The sequence below is a fragment of the Marmota flaviventris genome, chromosome 3, assembly GCF_047511675.1.
Source record: "Marmota flaviventris isolate mMarFla1 chromosome 3, mMarFla1.hap1, whole genome shotgun sequence".
NCBI lineage: Eukaryota > Metazoa > Chordata > Mammalia > Rodentia > Sciuridae > Marmota > Marmota flaviventris.
Window position 1 is genome coordinate 16589147 of NC_092500.1, and position 24654 is coordinate 16613800.

The following is a 24654-nucleotide window of genomic DNA, read 5'->3' on the forward strand; positions in this document are numbered from 1 at the left end:
GTGATGTAATATTTGAAGATTTTTAAGAGTGAGCTATTTTTTTTTAGATATTTATTTGTCTTTAAGTTGTAGTTGGACACAATATATTTTATTTTATTTTTTTATGTGGTGCTGAGTATCAAACCCAGGACCTCACTCATGCTAGGCGAGTGCTCTACAGCTGAGCCACAATCCTAGTCCAAAAGTGAGCTATTTTTTTAATCATAACCGCACACCATCTTAAGGAGAAAAAAAAACTTCTAAACCACAAGAACGATTCCTAAGAACCATGGAACATGTCTGAACCATCTTGGACCAGATTTGAAAAATACACTGGGCATTTAATTAAAACAGGTATCTTCCTGGTAGCAAAGATTTAGCTTCTTTTATCAAATAACACCATGTTCAAGTAGAAAAAAAGTGTCAAGGTTAAATGCACCGACTGAGGATCTTAATCTCTTAGACTAAGATCACATGCTTCCAGGGCTCTGACTCAGACTCGGGGTCACAGCATCAATAAAAATGTTTGCAGAAACAAATAACACCGAAGGCGGAAGGACCTCTGTGACTCAGATGCCCCCATTTCTACACCTCAGTCGATAGTTTAAGTGTGACTCACTCTCACAGAGTAAAACAATGGCACAGTGATCCATCTTACCAACACTGACCTGGCACCTGGCACCTGGCACACCAGGAAAAAGTAAAGCAAGGAGAAAAATGAAAAGTGATAATGCAATCGACCAAGGACAGCCACTGCAGCTAAGGTGACAGATGTCATCCCATTAATTCTTCCTGAGAACCTGCTAAGCCAGCAGGGTGCTCTTTTACCCCTCTCAGATCGAAGATATGGATTCAGAGACTCCAGGTAATTATGCCCCTTTCCACTTCATACTTATCTTGGAAACTTTTCCTAAATGAACCAGAGAGACTGAATCTCTCCTGAACCATAAATAAGGTCTGATTTCTTTTGAGTCAGCTGCCTCCAGACCTGCCACTGACTGCAGGTGCTCCCTGGGGCAGGTGGCTCTACATTTAATTCATTCATTTCTTCACAATTTCAAAACTTCATTAGACAATTATCTTTCACTCTGTCTCCTTGGATGAGCTACTTGGCCAAAACTGGTCCCTTTCTTTCTTCCAGGACGTATTTCTGGAGAACATAAGTAACATTTACCACGAAGAATGCTTTCAGATTATCCTTTTTGTCAATGATGAATTTTGTACGTGCCCATTTAAAATCAAACGTCTCTATGGATAGAATACCTACACCTTTGATTATTTTCATTCTGTCAATAAATAATTATCACTTAACACAAAAAGAAATCTTATTCAAAGTTAATATATCAAACATAAGCTACTACTTTTTTCCTCTCCAGTAACACATCAAAGTATTTCCCATCATCATATTTTCTTAGTTTCTAGGTTATATAAAATAGATATTCCAAGTGATCCAAAGGTTTCAAAGGCAAAATAATGGAACCATGTCATGTTCAAGGACAAACACAGATGACAAACTTTAGATGGCAGTCAGCCACTCCAATTAACATTTCCAACTCGTCCTAGCTACGACTTGCCCGAAAATTCAGAAGTTCTCACTTGCTTTGCCTACCATAACCAATGTACTTATGTGGCAAAGGCATGATGCATTTCTAACTTATTCATCAAGAAAAATATTCTAAATATAGAGCTATTCTTATCAGATCTGCTCTAAGAAGCAGAAAACACTCTGTCGTCTTTCCTTTTCCCATATTTGCAGTGCCACTGAAGAGGCTGAACTTATTTTGATTTGTGAGTTGTACAGATTTAATGTGGAAACCTTTGGAGAACATGCACGTAGCTCCGGGCATCTATTTTTTTATATAGCTTTATTGAGGCAAAATTGAAATACAATAAAATGCACATATTTAAAGTATACAATTTGATCAGTTTTGACATGTTTTGACATGTGTGAAAACAATACAATCAATATAAAAAGCATTTCCATTATTTTTTTAATTTGAAATCATGCAGACTGTGTTTCCTTCATGATTTATTACATTAGAAATCAATCACCTTAAGATATATAGAACCCCACCCCCACATGTCAACTACTTCAAAATTAAGTGGCATGCTTATAACTATCTCACAGGTCAAGGAAGAGAGCACCAGAAAAGTAAATAAAAAGTGTTTTGAACTAAGTGATAATACAAGCTTAAAATATTAGAATCTCTGGGATGGAACAGACTCAGACGAACATTTATAACTTCAAGTACTAGTATCAGAAAGAAGCTAGAATAACAATCAAATTATTTTCAAATTAGGTAGTAGGAAGGAAAAAATAAGAGTAGAGCAGCATTATATGAAACAGAGAAGAAATAATACAGCTAAAAGTTGATCAAACAAGTCTAATCAAGAAAAAAGCAAGAACACAAAAATTAATATCAATGGAAAGAAAGCTATCAAAATAACCCTAAAGAATGTTAAAATGTTAAAAACATGTTAAAAGAATGTTAAAAACATACAATTGCATGCCAACAAATGTGATAGCTTATATAATATGATCTACATAAAAGAAGGATTCATGTGCTACTAAGAAAGTATATTAAATCATCAATGGATAAAATATTCTATATAAGTTTGTAAAGTCTAAATTATGAACTGCATTTTTTTTAGTTCTATAGTTTCCTTATTTAGTTTTTTTTGGAGAATCTATCCAGTTTTGACAGAGGTGTGTTAAAGTTACCTAATATTATCGTGTTGTGGTCTACCTGATTTCTTGACTGAGAACTAAGTTTGTTTGATGTACACACATGCTCCATTGTTTGGAGCGTAAATATTTACAATTGTTATGTCTTGTTGATGTATGATTCCCTTAAGCAGAATGACATGTCATTCTGTCCCTTTTGATTAACTTTGGCTTGAAGTCCACTTTATTTGATATGAGGACAGAAACCCCTGCTTGTTTACAAGATCCTTTTACCTTCAGTCTGTGGATGTCTTTGCTATGAGACAGCATGTTGTTGGATCTTGCTTTTTAATCCAATCTCCCAGTCTGTGTCTTTTGATTGATGTGTTTAAGCCATTTATATTCAATGTTATTATTGAGAAATTATTTTTATTCCCTTCCATTTTGATTTATTTCTGGTTTTTACTTTGAATTAGTTTCTCATAGTCCTTCCCTTTGCTGGTTTTCACTTTTATTTTTCAGTTTTTCTTCATGAGATATTTTATTGAGAATGTTTTGTAGTGCAGGCTCTCTAGCTGTGAATTATTTTAACTTTATCCTTTCATCATCAATTCTGAAGCTTAATTTTGCTGGGAATAGTATTCTTGGCTGGCATCCATTTTTCTAGTCATCTATTTTTGTTATCATTTGTGACACTCATTTGGAGTAAGTTTGTTAATTGACAAATTTTACTTCCATTTACACTACAAGTCTCCAGATGAAAGTGTCATCATTTAATTTTCCTTGTTTCCATGGTGACTTTTGCTTCTTAGGATGGTTCCAATCAAATCTACCAATTATATATGATTTTTGACTAAATTAATGTCTTACCATTAACTGGGCCTGTTTGATCTCATTCATTTCTTCACAATTCCACCATTTCTTTGGACGTTATCTTTTAAACTGTCTCCTTGGATGAGCCCCTTGGCCAATACTGGTCCTTTTCTTTCTTCCAGAGTGTTTTTCTGTAGATTGTGGGTAATATTCACTTCGAAAGAATGCTTTCAACTTTTCTTTGTATGGAGGCAATGAATCAAAAGCTAAACTGCCCTTCTTCCCGCTTGCCCTTCTTCCTCCTCACTGTTCTCCTGAGGAGCATGGTTGGCTGTGGAAGTGTCATCTGCTTAACAAAGGCAGGAACACCCTCTCCATCTCATTAGAAACCTCCATTTTCCCTAATGGCACCACTGTTCTCCCAACCTCAAGAATATGCACCCTGTTTTCCTAACACCCAGTATCTCCAAACTCTTTGCTATTTCAGATGCAACCAATTTCATCTGCACTCAAGAATGCTCCTCTTTTGGGTCTCGCCCTGCTACAAAAACCCCCAAACCACTGAAGAATTTGGTCCTACCCCAAAGTTGGTATTTCTAACCATAACTATCTTTATACCAATTTTAAAATTCATAAAATAACCATCCAGCCTCTCATGTTTTGCTGACCTCCCCTATCTTAACAACTTTTTTCTTTTTACTTTTACATAAATTGTTAGAGTCTGTAAACAAGTCAAAATAACACCTGGCATTTTGCCAGGGGAATGTTAGAGTTCGTAAACAAGTCTGGATGGTGCCTAGCAAAATGCCAGAGGGAGTGGTTTGAGAAGTAACAAAAGCGAGCCATTAAGTGTGGAGATTCCTGATTGACTGACTGCTGTATCTAGTTTATGTTAATTAGATAAGCTGTGTGGAATGTATAAATACTGCTCCTGTCCTACAATAAACGGCTCCTACTCCTGCTGTATCAACGTACACAAGTTGTTTGTCACCCCCCGGTTATTTTGCTGCAGCCAGCCGGGCTCCGGCAATAAATCATGAAATGGTTAAGCTTATTTTTTAAACTGCCTCATAACTGTAGATATTTATGGGGTACAGTGTGACATTTCAACACCTGTATGTGATGCACGATGATTAAATTAGGATAGTCAGCACAGCCGTGCCATTGATCATGTCCCCGTGGCTCTCCAGGGGCTTAGCTCCTGGAACTACTTCACCCCACCTGATCAGGACTTCCTTGTGATCTTGGACTGTGTCTGTCTCCAGTTCATACCTCCCTCCCCATTGCTCCATCCACAGCCCCTCGGCCTCCCCTCCCTTTCTCTGATTTGTGTTCTCCAGCCCAGCATTTCAGCAGCACCTGCTGGTCACCACCCAGCCCTCCATCCAGGCGTGACCTGCTTTTCTCTCTTCTTGTTCCTACTCCACTGGGTCTCACCTAAGGAAGATCTGAACAGGTGTGGCTTCTAACCACAGCAGGGTCCTCAACATGCTGTGTCTTCTGCTATTGGGTATGCACGACAGAGGCTCTGGAAGTCTTTACAACAACCCTTCAACCACCTAATGATTTTATTTACCAGAGTAACAAGCGTGATGCCAGGCATCACACTAGGATACTGAGATATGGAATCTATAACCACCTGAGCTTTGAGCTCCCACCTGAGATCTCTGCATCCCATCTCATTCAGAACATGAAGCAGCATTACCTTCCCCATCGGAATGGGTACAGAATGAGATAACGTACCCAAATGCTGAAATTTAGTATCTGGCACATGGTCCTCAATAAGGATTAGCTACCAACATAAGAATGCCATTGATACTGATGAAGATGACTGCCCTGCACAATTATTATTATAATTTTATATCTACTTATACTAAAGACACAGCATCACACGGGTAGTACAGGATGGATGGAATTTTACGCACAAGCCTCCCTGCTTCCAAAATGCAAATTTTTTAAATAATACTTCAACCCCATCCTCTTTCCCTTCAGAATACACCAAGGAGAAAAGAACCCATCAGAGACTCTTAGGTTTGTAACAACGAGGGAACAAGAAGGGGTAGAGAGGGCTCAGTGACACAAGAGCATGAAACATGGAAAATTCATACAGACTTCCAAGGAAAATTAAGATTAGAGATGCATAACTTCATTTTCAATAAGACAGACCGTCAATGTGTTTTATGCTCGTTCATTTCAAGATATTTTCCTCTAAAGCTGTTATCTTCTATAACAATAAAATGGCTTTGTCAAGAAAGGAATCAATGAAATGTCACTTTGTAAATTTTAAATGAAAAAAGTGCTTGAATTATCTCGTTTAAATCAAAAAGATGTGTTCTTTAATTTTCAACAACAAACATTAAATTTTAGCTAACTTATTTGACCATTTCTTATTCAAAACATATTCATAATATTCTTACAAATACTGCTGAAAGTTGAGAGATTTTTTTTTTTAACATGAAAAGTAACCAATATAGGCAAAAAACTTTGCTTCTGCCTACCTAGTTACAGTTGCCCCCTCTTTTGGTAGCAGCAATCTGATTTTTCTTTGGGGAATCATCACAAGCTTTGCACAGGGTAAGGACCCAACTGGCTCCAGCAGTGGGGCACATGACCAGAGCCTGGCCAACGAGAATCCCACAGTCTCCTGGCCTTGACTGATTCAGAGGAGGCACAGTCCCACCTGGAGGGTCAGAGTGTTGCTCTAGGACTTCAGGGGAAACCACCAGGCTGACAAGAGGCAAGCTGGCCAGGTCAGCCACCACTTGGGGAAAGCTCCCAAGGATGAAGCCCAAAGCAGTCAAGCAGAGATGAAAGAGTTTCTTCCTGTCCTTTGACCACCTGGATCCAGCTGTGACTAAAGCCAGACCCCTGGAGCTTTTCCACTACACATGCCAATAAATTCCTTTTTGTTTGTTTGTTTAAACCAAGCTGGGCCGCTGCCATTTCCCAAAAATATCCCAACATAACCTACTGGTGCCAAATAGCTAAGATAATTCACTGAAATAAAATAAAAGCATGGCTGATTTTTGCAGGATTGTAAAGCAGCCAAATGTCATCATGTTGCTGCTGCACTGTGGTTTAAAGACACAGGGAGAGAGGCAAAGGAGTTAAGCCTGCAACACGCCATCTCTGTTTTCTCCTCTCAAGCCAATTTCAACATCAACCTCTACCTTGTGTTCTCTCCCTCCCCAACCTGCCCTCAGCTTTTCTTACTCTCTGGGTTCCTTCTCTCTAACCCACAGGTACACCCAAGTCTCCTCCACTTGGACTTCAATGTGAAAAATCATCCATACACAACAATTAGGCAGAAAAAATAACAAAAGAATTTAAAGAAATGTTAATGATGACTGTCTCTGATGGTAGGATAACAGCTGATTTCAAAAACATATTTTTCTGGGGGCTGGGTTTGTGGCCCAGTGGTGGAGTGCTCACCTAGCACGTGCGAGGCCCTGGGTTCACACTCAACACCACATAAAAAATAAATAAATAAAATAAAGTTCAAAAAAATTGTTTTAAATATTTTTCTGTATGTACATTTTCCTGGTATTCCTTTTATAATACATACACGTTTTTAGATTTAGAAAGATTGCTACCGCCATCTTTCCCACCGCCATCTTTCCCACCCTTTACTGGCAACTTCATACAGTAAAACACAAGGCATCACCCTCCCCACTTCCTCCCTCACATCCACTGTGACTAAGTTGCTATTCACTCCACTCAGTTAAAACCACTGTCCCCCAGGAGACCAAGGTGGCTACCTTGCACCCAAACATTTCTCTTCCTCCTTCAGCCACTTGGCCTTTCTGGATTAACAGCCTTCATTCCCTTGGCTTAAGTCTGAACTGCAGTGTCAGCCTCGTAGGCTTCTTTCCTTTCCTTCCTCGTTAATTCAATAAACCTTACCACGTCCCCTCTCATGTGTCTTGAATGGACCACCTCTTCTCCTTTAGTAGCAGCCATCTGTTCACTCGCCTCCCACAGCCTCACCTCCCACAGCCTCACCTCCAAGCCTCCTATGTCCACACCCCTTCTCCATGTCACTATCCCTCCTCTGGGAGTTACTGCCCTAAACCCAAACACTATCTCTAATGACCCCTGAAAGCATACAAAAATCAAGTTCCATTACTGACTTGACACCAGAGGCACTTCACCAGCTAGTCCCAGCCCACCAGCCTTGGCTCCCACCTCTGCCAAGCCTGTGTTACAGGCTCCAGGGGGAGCCAGCTGGGCAATTGTGCCCAGGAGACATTCTACTCACACACCCCGGGTCCTTCTCTGCTCTGCTCTGGGCTGCCGTGCCCTCGCCCTCCCCCTCCCCCTGTAAACCCCGGCTCATCTGTCAAGACCCACACCAACATTCATTCTGACTGTTTTCATAATCAGCCCTATCACACTATATTTTGGTCCCAGTAGACAGTGACCTACTAAAATGCAGCAGAATCATTTTACTTGTTATTGGATACTGGCTTCATGCCTACAGAAAGCAGGCAAATGAATAGGAAAAGGGAGAGAAGAAACTGCAGACCTCCTCTCAAAAACTGATGTTTTAATATAGACTAAGGGAGTAATTATAGTATTGCTGGCTTCAAAAAATAACTACAATTCTCCCAAAAGACTTTCGTGTGGTTCGTACAACATAGTAGTTGGCCAATTTGAGTTCCCCACTCTTGCAGCATCTATTATACTACTGGGGTCACTTCTTGGGATTTCAAATCAGCATATTTGGATTTTTTAAAATAAAAATTTAAATTTTTCATAATAAAAATGTCAAACTGTCTTAATTTCTTAGCTCCTCATTCATTCATGGCATCACCAAATAATGCTCTGGTTAAGATTTATAAATCTAAAGCTTCTTCTTTTAAAAATCTGTGTTTGAATATACCTTTTGTGTACAGAAAAGTAATACTATAGTATTCTTTAACCTTTTCCAATTATATCTATCGCATTTATTTTTTAAAGAATCATTGATTTAATAAAAACAACTTTTAGTTATAGGGCATTGAATGAAGTGTAATTACAGAAAATTTAAATCTGAAGATTTCAGAATTTTAAAGTAGTGAGGTGACATCTCACATCCTGAAGTAGTTAATCCTGTTGACAAAACCATCAGTAAATTCTTTAGGCACTTGCATTCCTCTAAAAGAAAGAGGATGCATAAAATCGCTCTCTTGTTAAAGAGAAATGATGGAACCTTCAACAACTTTTTACCAAACGTTAACCATGTTCAAAGTCTGATACTAACAACCCCAGAGCACAACACAATGGCAAGGCATTCCACCCCTCCAAGTCCCGAGGGAAAAGACAAGAAGGTGGACAACGGCAATGCAAGCCCCACCTGAGACATCACAGAGAGGGTCTGACATGCTGTGGCGGGTGGGAAGGGAAAGATTCTATACCCAGCAAGAAGGTTCCAGGAAATTCTTCTTGCAAAGAATAAGACGTCAGCCCTGAAGAACAGGCAGCATATTTACCAACAGAACTGGAAAAAAGAACATTTGAGGCTGCTAGAGTTTGGATGAGTGTCCCCCAAAGGCTGGCATATTAAAAGACAGTCCTAAGCTGGCGCTGTTGGGAGGTGGTGGGCCTATCAGGAGGCAGGGCCTACTGGGAGGTTTAAGGTCACTGGGTGAATGCCCAGTGGGATTGTGGAACCTCAATCATCCGCTCTTTTTCTCTTTTCTCTCTGCTCTGGCTTGAGATGTGAGCATTTTGCTCCAACATGGGCTTCCTGCCACTGTCATCCATGCCACAAAGTGATATAATCATAGGGTGGCCCTCACCAAGTGTTCTAGGCTATTCAAACTTTCAATCTCCAAAACTATAAGCTAAATAAACTTTTTTCTCTTTATAAAGTTAATTTCCTCAGGTATTTAGTTCCAGAAATGAGAAGCTGATGGATAAATGGAGGACAGCAAGAAACAGGGAAAGTAGATTGAAACATGAGTCTCTAGAGCGGTCTCCTTAAACAGTCCTGGGTTTTCTTATTCCCGACTGCCACCTCCTTCCACACCATGCAGTCAGCTAGCTTACAGCTACTCCCAAGGGATTCTGAGCTGAATCCAGTGGGCAACAGACATAATGGAACAGTTCTGAGCAGAGATCCTACAAATACAGAGCTTGAGGAAAATTAACGTGGCAACAGCATACAGAAATTGAAGGAGAGACCAAAACACTACAATAATAGGGATAAGGTAAATGTGCAGAATTTACTGTCACTGAATGTTTTGGAAATAGTCTCAGGCACTGCAATCAGGAGTTTGAAGCAATCTATTACTGCTTGTTTTATGCTTAAAGTCACATAAAAAATATTTAATTCCCAGAAAACTTTACAACCCTATCCTAATCTTCTCCAACTTCTTTGTAATAAAAAGTCTGACTCTATTTTAGTACTGGGCCACTGACAGCTTTCAAGCCCCATCGCTCTCCTTCCGTACCCCATCTGTGAAAGGCAATAGGAAACCTGTCAACAGGAAGGTCAGACCTTTGCCTCTGCATAAGAGCCCTCATCTGGTCCACTCCCCAACCACAATGAAAACCAAAGTCATGCACCTCTCCTTCTCCAGCTCAATGGCGCACTCTGGGTACCTACCCTGCTCTCCCCAGAAAGCCACATTATGTGAGTATTAAATCTTTCACACTCTCTTAATCTTGTGTGGCTCCATCAGTCTTGACATGCACCAATATGGGGTAGGAGGGCTGATCCCAACCTCCACAGAGTAACCACGAACACTATTTAACAGTAAATTCCCATGATGTCCATGTCTAGATTATAGGTGAAAGGATATAGAGCAGGGCCATAACGGAAATCCTAAAAGGTTTCTATGCCCCCTAATTAATGTCCTGTGGTCTAAAGATCAGCTCAATAATGACTATGTTGAATTGTGTGTTTGTCCATCTTCTGTGGCTATAACAAAATACCTGAGGCCAGGCATTTATATCTATAAAGTATGAAAGTTTATTAGGTTCACAGTGCTGGAGACCAGAAAGTTTAAGAGCATGGTGCCAGCATCCTCTTGGCTTTTGGCAAGAACTTTCTTGCTGCATCATCACATGCCAGAGGGCATCACATTGAGATGGAGCAAGTGTGCTAGCTTGAGTCTCTTCCTCTTCTTAAAAGCCACTAATTCCAGCCTGGGAGCCTGACTCTTACGACCTCATCTAACCCTAATTATCCCAAAGCCCCCACCCCAACATGTGAATCTGAGGATTAATTTTCTAACCCATAAACTTTCAGGAGACCCCCTATTCAAACCATAGTAAATAGTCACATAGATTCACTCAAATTTCTAGTTTTCAACTTTAAAGCCATTTAACATGCCTGGCCCCAGTCTGTCCTCCCAACTCTAAGACCCTGCAGAGTCATGAGAGCTCTGTGCTTAATTCTCCTATAACTGCTTACTTTCAACTAAAAGAAGCCTCTGCACAAGTTGGGATGGAAACACAATTAACATCCTCTTTTCTTAAGATTCTCAGTTTAAGTGCCAGGACAAAAAAGGCTAAATTCAGGAGTCACAAATAATAGCATTCTTCAAGCAGCACTTGTAACCAAGTGATAATCTTAATGTGTGATGGCACAGAAAGTATTTTCATGTCTTTTCAGCCATCCTACAGATATCTAAAGGTCACAATCATGAAAAACAGCAGCTTCCGAAGAAAGAGAGCTTATGATATAATATTATGTACTTACACATCTTTAGCTGCTCCCGCAGGGCCTGGAGGGGGAAAAAAGACAGGTTGGTGTTGGTACAACAGTATAGCTACAAACATGTGAAGCCCAAGACCTAACTAGTAACACTCCAGAAGAGCTAAGAACATTTTTCAATCATTTCAAAAAGGAAAAGGGCAAGAGAAGTACAAAATTCAATTCTTAAGTTTAGAATTTATTCTGCCCATTTTTAACAATCCCTATACGTTACAAGGTGTGGGTTCCAAAGAGGAATGTACAGGTCACCTAACCCATTCTCCCACTTTATAAATAAGGAAGCAGACAGACCCTGAGGAACATTTTCTTTTTGAAGCCACACCTTGGAAGCTGGTGTGCACACTGCATTCTTGTAAGTCACGCTGTACAGTTATCACAAAGGGAAAGCAAAGTCACAAGAAGAAATGGAGGTGACAGACTCCATGGATCAGGGCATCTCAAGGACACCCGTCTCACTCCAAAGGAGTCGCGTGCTTGTCTAACTCTGCTCCAGCTTGCTGCTAAACTCTCTCCTTTCTGCTTCCCACCCACATGCCAAAAGCAGACCACCTCCTTAGGACGCCATTCCCATCACTCATCACAGACTCTCTGCTCCCCCCCAATACCTTTATCTGTAGGACACAGAACCTGATTCCAACACTTACCAGCCACGTGGCATCAAGCCTCCTTTACAACTCTCAAAACCTAAGTTCCCTCGAGTGGGTAAAAAGGTTATTCTCAAGATTATTGTGAAGATGTTAAAAGATAATGTGTATAAACAGCAAAGTCCAACACATAAAAATAGCACACCAAATTATCGTTAGCAATCACAGTTAACTTTTCAATTTCCATATCTATGAAATGAAAACGAAAATACTTCAGCACAAGTCACAGAAAATTAGAAATAAAGATGTGCTACACAGTAAGTACACGAGAAAGCAGGAAAAGTTACTTCCAAACTTGCAAGAACTATACTTCAGTGACATTAAGGCTTGTAATACTAATAGCTGGTCATAAAGATAATCAAGACTGTCTCAAATGCATTCTTTTAAGGCTTTCACTAAACCTGAACTTTGCCATGAACACCCTTTTGTCTTTCCAGGAAGAGTAACATTTTTGTGAAACAATATCAGTAGAATGGAGGTTGGGAACTTTGTGCTTTGGTATCCGAGATCTTTTAAACCAAAATTATAAAATTAAAAAGAAAAAACAACTGCCAACAGCAGAGTGTTTTGATAGAAAAAAAATAAAGGATTAGTGTCACCATAAACCCATAAAAATGAACATTTTATTTCAGAGTCCAAACAGGCAGAAAAAGTCTAGAAAGAAAATAACATCCTGTTCTTGTTTTTATTTCTACAGAAAGGAGTGAGAATATCTGGGAGGGGAGCAGCAGAGGGGTCAGAAACTTTGTGATTCCTCAAGTGGGTGATGAGGACGTGGGCCTGGAGTCCTGGGCACTGAATGCAGAGAGCCAGCACAATCCAGGGGGAGAGGAGCAGGCACGCGGGTCCCCACTGCAGCCGGGGAGGCAGCAGGGGTGGCACGGATTTGGAAGGCACACACCTGAGCAGGGTCTGAGACCTGCCTATCAGTCACTAAGTCATTCTGCTTCAGTGGCTGACGGGGACATGCAGCCTTCAGGAGCCTCCATCCGCTTCACCTTGACTACCAAGGACACCGCAGGTCCTCTCCCTGCTGGGCTCACCATTTAGAAACCCAGCGGGCCCAAGAGAGATGCATGGTGTCTCCTCCAAAACGAAGTCAAGGGATTGTACTTTCTGTTCTAAAATGTCCCTCGATCAAAAGGGCAGCATCTATTTAATAACAGCAGCAGTTATTAAACTGGGGCGAAGTCAGAAACACTCTATCAGTACACACAAAGGATTGTAAAGGGCACTCCATTTTCAAAAAGGGAAGAAATCTGCATCTTAGAAGCAAGGTAACATGGTGGTTAATGACAAGCTTACAGCCAGGCTAGAGAGACTATGACTCCCCGACATATAACTTCTCAGAGTTTAAAAAAAAAAATTCAATAGATGGAAACCCTTGCCAAACTATCAGAGCACCTAAGTATATAAAATGTGAAGTAATAAGTCAATTTGCCCTAAAATAGCATGAACTCAAAAAATGATTAGAAACAGAAAAATTATTACCTTTGCTGCAACATTTTAATCACATTTCATTTAATTATATAAATAATGAGATCAAGACTTCTACTTGAGATAATTTATGCAAAAATACTTTGACCAGAACTATTCATACAGTGACAAAATCCCATGTGGTTTAAAGTGTATTTGCAATTTATGTGATTTATCATTGATTAAGCAAATATTTACAGTGGTGCATCTACTTTCTGGACCCTGGGATGGATTGTTCATCCCTGTTAATACCACTTCATTTCCCACCAAACTAGCTCTTTACTGTTTAAACAGAGGCTTGCAGGGTCAACATCATGGATCTTAGAAGAAATAGAGATGCAGGGATGGTAACAATTTTTCTTGTAGAAAAATAAAATACCAAGACACACAAAGAATGAGAACTTTTTTAAGTCAAAAGATTTAATTACCAGATTCTAAAACTGTATAAAGATAATCATAATTTTAAGTGTCTTCTTTTAAAACAAATTAAGAGGGAGAAAGTCTACTTTCAGAAAAGTATAACATGCAGCTCCAGGACCAAAACCTAATTGCAGGGCTGGGGGCATAACTCAGAGTAGAGCGCTTGCCTAGCATGCTCGGGGCCCTGGGTTTGAGCCCTAGCACCCCCAAAAGAAAAGAACTGTAAATACATTGGATGTCTAAGGAATAACATTTCCTTCTGAAATTACCTATTTCTTTAAAACTTAAACATCATTGGTTGCTCACAATATCACTTCATTTCATTGTGATCATGTTTATTACCCTTTATACACTTTAAAAGACCTTATTATTTTATCCATGAGCCTCAAAGTCAAAAAAGTCTCAGTTACTTCAAAATACGTAGCAAACTCAATTTGCTCCAGCACTCAAAAAACTTAATCTGATATTGGAACGCCACAGAAGAGATTTGGTCTTTTCCCCCGGCTCTAGCAAAGAGCTCCCGAAACCCTTGGAGTTTCCTACCTGATAAAGGTTGACAAGGGTGACTCTTGCCAAGCCCCTAGATAGCCTCAGGATGGCAGCTGGACCCCAGAAAGACCAAGGCTTGATGAGAAGGTGGAACTCTGAGCCCCACTCCCAATCCTAGGGAGGAGAGGGGTCTGGAGAGAAGCTAACCCCGATGGCCGATGACTTCATCGATCGTGCCTATGTAAGGAAGCCTCCAGAAAAGCCTCCAAAAAAGGACCCGCTTCAGTGAGCTGCCCAGCTGTGAGCACCTCCACTGGCCAGGAGGGGACCAAAGCGCCTGTGCTCAGACACTTCCAGGCCTCGCCCCGTGACCTGTTTATTTGTGTCCTTTGTGACAAAATGTGTAAAACACCTTCCTGAGTTCTGTAATCCACTCTGGCAAAGTACCAAACCTGAAGAGGGTGGCGTGGAACTCCCAAACTCGCAGCCACACTGACAAAGTGTGGGTAACAGGAGGCCCCATACTTGTGAGTGGTGTTTGAAGTGAAGGCAGGCAGTCTAGTGGACAGTGCTTTGCCCTGGAGTCCGCCATGAACCCTGGGCAGTCAGCATCAGAGCCTAACTGCACTACAGGACACTCGGGGGGGGGGGGGGACATCAGCTGGTGTCAGGAAGAAAGAAACTCTCATTTCTTCATGCTTCACATAAAAATGTAGGACCCTCACAGGAAATGACCAGCCTTGAAGTACACTGAGATTTAACCATGCTGTACTTCTGTCAGCAAGTATTCTTTACACTCCAGATCCAGAGTTTCTAACAATATTTTCCTCTCCGCTAATTTTGTGCATTCCTGAACAACTGCAGAAAAGAACTTTCTGTATTAGTTTCCTGGGTTGCTATAACAAACCACCACAAACTGGGTGGCTTAAAACAGCAGGAATATAAGCCCTCACGCTTCCCAAGGCCAGGAGCAATAAATCCAGGAGTCAGCCAGAATGGACCTCCTCAGCCACAGTCCCCGGGAGAAACTAGGGCCTGCCTCTCCCTGCTGCTGGGGCAGTGGGCACTGCTGGGCACTCCTTGGCCAGTGGCTGCATGGTCTCTGCTCTCTCTCCATCTTTACAGCACCTCCTCCTCTCTGTGTCTGTCTTCTCTTCGGTCTCTTATGAGAACACTTGATTTAGGGCCCACCCAGATCACACAGTATCACCTTTTCATCTCAAAACACTCCACTTAATTACACTGGCAAAGACCCTCTATCCAAATAAGGTCACATTCACACATTCCAGGGATGAGGGCATGGACGTATCTTTACAGGGACCACTGTTCTATAGACTACCTTTCTTACCCTGTCATCCCCCTCCTTGAGAAAAAGAAATTCTATGGTGAAAAGAAACATGGCAAAATTAACATGGGAGGGGGACCAAATTTAACATGACATATCATACATCCCAAAACACAAAATGTATTCCCAGAAAATGATTTAAGCAAGCCAGCTGCATGGTTGGGTAATTTTAAGTAGAGCTACACATCATCTTGGTTCCAATGGGCAGATGTTCCTTTGAGATCTCATCAGTCCGCCTTGTAAGAGTGAGTCACACTGCCCAGAACGCCTTCAGTATCATCCACATTCGCGCACTCACTAATGGGAGAAGTTCCTCACACAAGCCAAATTCTAAGAAAAATACTTGCTTTTTTGGTGGTGCCTCACTCATGCTGGGCAAGCACTCTACCACTGACTACAACTCCAGTCCCTTACTTCTTTTAAAAGAACACATGATTTCACATTTGAAAAAACAGACTACTACAACAAACCTTTTTTGAAATATACTAGAAATGTTCACTGGAAAATAAATTGCTAAATTATATGTTGTGATATTTCATTCTTCAAACTCAGTGGTGATGACTCACACATACACATATACACAGGCAGACATGCACCAAAAATAATGTACATCAGGAATTTATAAAAAAAAAAAAAACTCAAGATTTACAAATCACTCTTCTTAGAGCATAAAAAATAAGAAACGGCTATGGTTCTTATGGGAAATAATAAAAACATATAGGAATGTTCTACTCATTTTATAAAAGAAAAAATCTCACTGACAACTGTATAAACACAACTACAGAAAAATAAACAAAATTCTCTTTAATTCTGACAGTTTTCTATGGGCGCCTTTGACCCATAATAGTTCTAAAACTATGTCATAGTCTCAGTTTGGCCAAAAGAAATGGAACAACACAGCTCATTAGTATACCCCGAGTGGTGTTTATTTTTAAGAATGCAGATTCATAAGTCATTTCTTCAAATAATGGAAAAAACATTTCAGGTCAGTGTGTCCTAGAAATCAAAAACGCTGCCAATGACTATGAAAGCTCTTGCAGAAAATCTCTTTGTTTACAGGTTGTCTTTGCTGAGCAGTTCTATTTTAGGTCATGAAAATTAAATGTAAAGGCAGCCGATAATGAGTACCCACGTAAGGTAACGTGCGGACCCTTGGCTGCTATAATGTACTGATGCCATGTCTCTACTGAACTGCGTGTAGATGGAGAAAGTCTAGGACACCTTTTGAACCATTCACACGGCCGCAACGTCCAGTCTGGGGAGCTGTAGCATGTGGGTAACACACAGAACCTCCTGAGTGTGTCACGCGGTGATAATGCAGAGCAGAGGCGTCCCCCCACCATGCATTTGTCATCACTTTCAACGTGGTACTCCCAAGAGCATGTTGGTCACCTGCCCCTCCCTACCTTGCCCCTAGTGAGCAGCGGCCTCCTCCTGGTCACCCAGGCTGTGATGGTTGAGCTCATTTTTACATCTCCCTCCTCCTCCAACACACACCCGCAGCCTGTCTGCCTGTGTCTCTGACTTCAAGGCCTCCCACCGGAGCAGGACCCAGGGCCGGGGTCCAGGCCCTCAGCAGTCTGAGGAATCCAAACGCAGCTTTTGGTTCCACCTCTTCTGTAGGCACACACCTTCGGCAGCTCACTCTCCTTCCACACCAGTCACAAATGTCTTTCCCTATACATTACAGCCTACAGGGACACAGGCTTCCCTACAATAACAGCACAGGAGTATCTGCACTGTGTGAGGCACTGTTCCAAGCAGCTGACGTAGACTATCTCATTTAATCTTAGTAGGTTCTATTCTTGCATCCCATTTTACAATTGAGGAAATTAAGGAACAGACAACTTAAGCAGTTACCCAAGGTCACACAGCAGATGAACAGCAAAAGCAGATCTCAAATTTAGACCTCCTGGCTCCAAAGCCCACTCTCAGTTCTGAAATATACTGCCTCTCCAGCCTCCTTGCCCCCATCCTGAACATCCTTACTTCCTTCCCATTCCCAGCAACCACCATGAAGTACCAAAGCCAGCCAAGCCAGACTTCTCAGCACCAGAAAATGCACCAGTCCCACTGGGACTTCACAGAGCCCTAAAAACGCCTTCCAGCTAAGGATGCAGCATGCAGGAGGCCTGGTTTAATTTCCAGCAAAACACACACACACACACACACACACACACACACACACACAGACATACACACACACACACACACAGACATACACACACACACACACACACACACACACAGCAAGCCCTTCCTGATTCTACTTGTCTAAATCCTACCTATTCTTCAAAGTCAAATCAAGACCCACTTCTCCCTAGTGGTTTCCCTGCTGCTTAAGGTTTTATTTCATCCTCTCAATTCCTACATCAATGACAGTTACCTCTTAAGACGGAACTTCATTTTCTCTCGTTTCTCAGATATACTCATTCATTCAACAAATATTATTTTGAAAGCCAAGGAAAAATAAATTCCACTAAAAGAAAGGCAATGAGTCTAGAGGCTGGGGGACCACTGTGAATACCATGTGTGGGCTCACCTGTGTGGGCCTGCGTGGGGGAGGGGACAATGAGATATGAAACAAAATGTCAGCTCCCCGCAGAAGGTAATTCAGAGAAAAGATTAGAGGGAGCTCAGCAGGACAGAAAGGAAGATAGTGACCTTCTTTCTATTTCTAGGTGAGGGGAAGAGGGAGTGATACAATATACAAATGACTTCTTTGATGGTATCAACAAAATTTTATATTTTTTCCCCCACAAGGCATAGACCAATGCTAGGTACAGGTGCTTCATTCCAATACTACCAAACCATCTACAGATGTCAATTAAGGCTGAACCAATGTAGCTACATCAACAAAGAATATAATTATCTAGTAATTAAAGACCAGGAAATAACTAATCTAAATAACTGGACCCAAAAGGAATCTATTAACTCCTGGGTACACTGATAAAGTAAGATAAATAATTGTTAAGCTCCCGTTCCTTTTCTTCCTCCTCCCCCTCTAATGCTCTATTGTTATATAAATAGCAGAAGAACCACTATAGAAACAATAAACTGCCCACAAAATTACAGTCAGATAGTTGCCAATTACATATCTCTGGCAAAACCTACAACTTACAGATTCAACAAAATATTGCCAACTAAAATAACTCTCCAGCAGGCAAATAATTATTCTGCATTATAAAAGGGTACTGGAGATAGGTGGAACCATTTGAATTTTTAAGGGGCCTCCTGGTCTACATGAAAAAGAATTTGGGTGGATATTACAAAGCTGTCTCTGTGGCTGTGTGAACACGACTGAGTGACCTGTTGTACTTCATGAGGTCAAAACGCAGAGCTGCTCACTTTTCTGCCTTGTTAATGGGTAGCTCAAGGGAAAACCAGAAAATAGAGAGTATCTGATGGGACTGGGGAAGGGAGACACAAAAGCTGTATGCCTTATAGTAAATGTGACACATTAAATATACTACTTAATCCAGATGCATCTCCACAGATCAAGGTCTAAGATAGACTAGACGATGCAGGAAAAATGTTCTGAGTCCTCACAAAATGGAAAATATAAGAAGCCACCCTACTTTATAGTTCTAGGCTAGGAAAAATCAAATCCCTACCTTGGAGAGAATGGTCATATTAAAATGGAGAGCTCTTGAGCCCTCAAAAGGGTTCTTCCACTCCCTCATGGGCTAATAACTCACCTCCTCCTCCAGAAAGCCTTCTCTGATTATTGGTCATTCAACGCCTCTGGGCACCTGGAGGTTCAAGGTGTATTCTACTCTACATTGCTTTGCAATTGCTCCCATGTGCTTAATCTGTCTACCTAGACTGTCAGCTTGTCAACAGCAAATAAATTTGATTGCATTGTACAATTGTTAGGCAGGAGCTCAGGAACACCAAGATGGTGAAGGGAGGGTATAAGAAGAATGTCGCTGGAGGACAAAACAAAGAGACAAGTTATGTCCCTGTTTCCGATAAGTCCCATTACCATGACAACTCCCACCACTGAGGACTTATCACCATGACAACTCCTGCCACAGGTTCAGAATTTTAAAATGACCAGTGAGGGTAAAGTGGGCAGTATTCAAATTAGGTTTTCTAAAGTAACCAATGGGGGGTATTTGGACAACACTCTAATTAGGTTTCATAAGGTAACCAATGGGGCAAGTGGGGTAAGGTCTTCAATCAGGTCTATATAGGGAAGAGGGCCTCACAACTCAGCAAGTAAGTCACTAATTTCCAGACACTGGGGCACTGAGCCTCTCTCTTGCTCAGCCCAGTCTGCTCTATTTACCAGAATGTTACTTTCACCTTCACCTTCAATAAATCTGTACTTTGTCTTCAGTTGTGTATGTCTTGCTCAATTCTTTATTTGGGACACCAAGGACCTGGACTCCGACTGGACACCCTGATGATAACACAGTCATCCATTGCTGGCTGCCCCAACCCCTGCCCTAAAAGTTCCCAGCAGGGAGCTCTGCCCACAGGACTGGACCATGCAGAAGTCTGCAGTTAGCAATCTCCCAGAGGGGTCAGTCTACCCTGAAGACCCATTTCACTTTCTTTATATCACTGGACCATTTTAACACACATAACTTTCTCCATTGATGTGGGCAATGAAATCAAGTTTACTCAAGCACATTACTGCACATCAATCTATCATATTAACCAAGTTCACTAGCCAAAAGCAAAGTAAGGCAACTGTCCAGATAGCTCAGAGAAAGGAGAAACAAATATCTGGGTTTATCTGAATTGCTTAGAGGATAAAACAGGGCTTATAATGGCGACTTCTGGTTTGGGAACCACTACATAAAAGTGTTAATGCACAAATGTAGATTTGCCATTTTCTTATAGAAAAATATTCAAGGAAAGTCACTTCATCTTCAACATGATAATTTTTTTTTTTACTACAAAATGGCAGTTACCTTTTATAGAGTGCTATTCCACATTATCTGATTCCAAGTTTCACATGAGCCCCATGAAGCAGGGCACACAGAATTATTCCCATTGCATACATGAAGGAACTGAAGCTCAGAAAAGCAAATTGAAATGCCCACAGGAAACAACCAGCATGGTGCCAATGCCAAGAGGAAGCCTCCATCTGCAAGCTTCGAGTGCAGCACCCTTTCCACCACCTTTCTTTGCACTTTTTTCCTCCGTACAGCTACCGAACTTTAGGACTCCTGGAAGATTTCTGAAGCTGTGCTCTATAAGTACCTAGAGGACAGGGACAACATCGATTTACCACATTTCACAGCACTTGGGTTCAGGGCAACTTTGCAGATTGGTCAACAAACTGTACGGTGTTGGTGTCAGAGCTCACGGTGTGGACAGAGTTAAGACTCTGCATTGTGGTGGACTCTTCTGACCCTTCTCTCTCTCTTATCTCGATGCATTTCCTTTCTGAAACTTAATTCCTACAATCAGCAGACAGAAAATAACAATGACCAAATCCCAAAGCCAGCCAAATGGACACACAGCAGGGAAATGCTTGGGAATGACTTCTCAAAGGCAGGAGCAGATCCTCTAAAGAGGTAAGGCAGCAACTCCATGCTCACAATGCTTTCCTTCATGGTCTACCGTCTGCCCTCACTATCTCGCTCTTCTCTGAACATAATGTGATTTTTAGCAAAGAGCAGGCTTAGAGGAGAGAACAACATGGTCTTATATGCTTTGTCCTTCATAAACCAAAGCAAGGCACTGCATAAAGATGTGCCCTTGGAGTGGTTTTTGTCAATGTAAGTATAACTCCCTTTACCTAATAAGGTACACTCTTATTACAAAAAAAGAAAAAGTCAATCAAACATTTGACTGAGAAATATTAAAATAAAATATTCAAATATCCTTAATGTTAATACTTCAGAGGTAACTTACCATACCTTACCATTATTCTGATTTTCATTTAGCAATGGAATTCCCCCATCTAACTCCAAACCTGACAAATAATTCATTAATAAAAAATAAAAGTGGATAAACTAAGCAACCTTTTAATGAAATCTGTCTCAAATCCTTCCTACACTTTATTTTTAGCATGGATAACTGTTCTCAATCTTTTTTACAGTAGGGTATACTTGAAGTGGATAGCATGGGGCCACAGGGCCTGGTAGGATGAGAGACACAGTTCTCTGGGTGGGTGTGGCCTTGACACTGTTCCAGCTTTCAACATAGAGCTTTGAATCCTGTCCTTGCCACTATTAGCATAAGGCACTAACTAAATTAACCAGCTTCTCACTGTTACATGATTCTAAAAGATCTGCTCCCCAGTAGATCTCTGTATATCACAAGGATAGATTTTAATTTAAGATGATAAAGATTACGTGTAACAGATAAATCTTTCAATGAAACACTACCTAGGCTCATTCAATCTCTAGGACTAGAATCCCACATATTTGAGCTCCTTCTCTTAAAAGTGAATATTCCACATATATGATCATCTAAAGCCAAAAAGGAAAAATAAACTTGGCCAATTAACTAAGCAGATTTCCACTCTTGCTCCTATCATGTGAATGCCCAAATAAACTTTAAAATAAACAAGGCTTCAGGTGTAGGTTAAGGGAAGTGACAAGTCCAAGGTTACAAAGTCATTGACAGGGCATCCATGACCGCCTAAGAAATACTGCAGTAACAGACTGCTGTTTGCATTTGCTGGTTAGGGCAGGATGTAGCGTCTGACTGATCCCAAGTGGAGGAGCTTTTAGTGTCCAAAACGATACTAAAAGAGGTAGCAGATACTACTCAAGACAGATCCAAACTATCTTAAATCGGGTGACACCAACTGGGTTTAAGGGAAGAGTTGAGTTTTAGAATCATCACTTGACCCAAAGCCTGGTCAGGATCTAGACCTGCCTGCCAATCACCAAAATGAAGTGGTGTAAAACGAAGTTTCCATACGTGCTTAAAGGAAAAACGCCATCAAGAGAACTGCTGATACTGAAGCTCTGCCACACACATCGTGCTACTGCAGCTTCTCAAAGAAATCCTAACAGCAACCCAGTGGGGCATCAGCTTCACCGAGCGGGATGCATTTCTGGAGCCCGGTTCTCAGCTCTCCTCCACCCCACCCGCACCGCATCCCAACCCACCGTCCACCGGAAAGTCCTGACTCGCTCTGCGGCACTTTTCCAGGTGCCCGGTCCCGGATCCGAGGGGCTGGGGGGCGAGGCCCGAAGAAGCGAGAGTCGGAGGTGAAGGGAGCGGACCGCGGGTCACGTCAGGGAACCCTCGCCCCAGAAGGGTGTGAGCCCTGACCCCCCGCAAAGGACCCCCGCCACCATCCTCCCGCGCGCCCTCCGCGGCTCGCCCGCAGGCTCGCGCGGTCCAGGCGTGTCCACCCCCGCGCCGTGCTTTGGTCTTTCCAGAAACCGGCGATCTGCCCGGGTCCCGAAAATGGGGACGGGTCGAGGGGCCGTGCACCCCCACCCCGGGTCTCGGCTCCGCTCCTTCCCGCCGCCTCGCCCCGGCCTCGCCCTCAGGACCCCGCCGCGCCCAGCCGCCGCGCTCACCTCGGCCCGCGCCCGAGCTGGTAGCGGTGGAGTTCCCGCAGCCCATCGCGCCGCTGGCCCGGGAAGCCGCGCTCAGGAGCTCGCGGCCGCGGGTCCTGGGGGCGGAGACCAGACGGAGGGCGGCGCGCCCCGAGCTGGAAGCTGGCAAGCGCGCGGGAGCTGGGGACGCGCGGGGGACGCGCGGGGGACGCCCCTCCTGCCGCCGGGGGGCGCGGGAGGGCCGGGCGGAAATCGCCGGGCACCCCCGCCCCGCCCCGCCTCGCCGGGGGACCCCGCCGGACCCACCCGTCACCCCGGCAACCGCGGCTCCAGCCAATCCGCAGCCTCCTGCGCGCTCCTCGGCCGCTCATTGGTGGTTGTTAAGAGGGGGCGGGAGTTTAAAGTGGGTTCGGGGGCAGAGGGCGTGGCCGGCGCGGGCGGGGCGGCGAGGCGGGGGGTGCCCACCTGCACACCCTCCACTTCCTCTTTGCCTGCTGTTTTATTTCCTCACTTCCCCTCCCTGCCCCAGGATGTGGGGGGCAGAGGAAGTTGCGGGGAGCACCTGTGTTGAGCCTCGTGGATGCCCAGTGGAGGTGATTGACTCAATGATGTTCAGAACTGAAGCCCCAAACAAGACTCTCTCCTGCTTTAACAGAAAGCTAATGCAGCTCTATTCCCCCATCCATCGTTGCCAAGAGGAGAACAAGTTCTTTCCCAGGTGGTCACATGAACATACTCCACTTTAAAATAAATGTTTGTCACGACTTCAGTGACCAGCGCCCTGAGTTGATGACAGAAGTGTGTTGGGCAAGTACTGTTGGAGTCAGGCTGTCTAGGTTACAAGCCCTGCCCTGCCCACTGATACCTGCAGAAGAGTAAACCTGTAAAGCACCCAACATAGTGCCTGACCTTTAATGCCAGCTGTTATCCTCAGTCTTAAATCTATTAAGAGTAAATGCAAATACCTTGGAGGTGAGGACTAGGATATTTCAGTGTTCTTCCGGCTCATAACGTAGACTCAATAAATGGCTTGTGAAGGGAATTCAAGCCAAGAATTAACGCTCCATTTTAAACTCAATATTTTAGAGAGCCTAGCCTGTGCCAAGTCCTTTGTTAAGTCCTGGGGATAGAAATGTATGGGAAACAGTCTCACCAGGAAGACAGGTTATGATGAGGACTTGGTTATCCTATCATTCAGGATACAGAGATAAGCCATCCTCTATTTGAAAATTAGGTATACATGGCCATGCACTGAGATGATGTTAATTCTTGGACAAAGGTGTTTTTTTTTTTTTTCAGTTGACTTCTAGAAATATTGCTTCTTTACCTTGACCTCAGCTGTCTTGATTCAAAGATCACCCCAATACAAGTCCACAATTGGAGGGTCCCCAAAAGAAATACTCTTGCTTATTTCTATGCTGTCTGATAATAGACTTTGGCCCTCCTACACCTGTAAGAAAGAGGAAAACAAATTCTGTCATCCAGAAACTGACTTGACCTAACTAGACCTTTGCATTCTTCTATTGAATGTGGTTTCACAAAACATGATATCACACAAGGCCAATCTCTAATTGATGGAGTGAGATTAAAAAAAAAAAAAAAACAAGACTCAGTAATGTTGTCTAAGCACTGACACAAAGAAA

At 42.5% G+C, this 24654-nt stretch overlaps 1 protein-coding gene across 1 annotated transcript in view; it reads right to left on the bottom strand.

Annotated features, from left to right (window-relative positions):
• Nucleotides 1-23218, bottom strand: part of C3H12orf75 (chromosome 3 C12orf75 homolog) — a 42795-nt gene extending 19577 nt beyond the window's left edge. The window contains exons 1-2 of the mRNA XM_027928459.3: nucleotides 23033-23218; nucleotides 11145-11169 (exon numbers count right to left, since the gene is read on the bottom strand). Of these exons, the coding sequence (XP_027784260.1) occupies nucleotides 11145-11169; nucleotides 23033-23078 (71 nt within the window). The 5' untranslated portion in view covers nucleotides 23079-23218. The remainder of the gene's footprint in view (nucleotides 1-11144; nucleotides 11170-23032) is intronic.
• Nucleotides 23219-24654: the final 1436 nt, after the last annotated feature.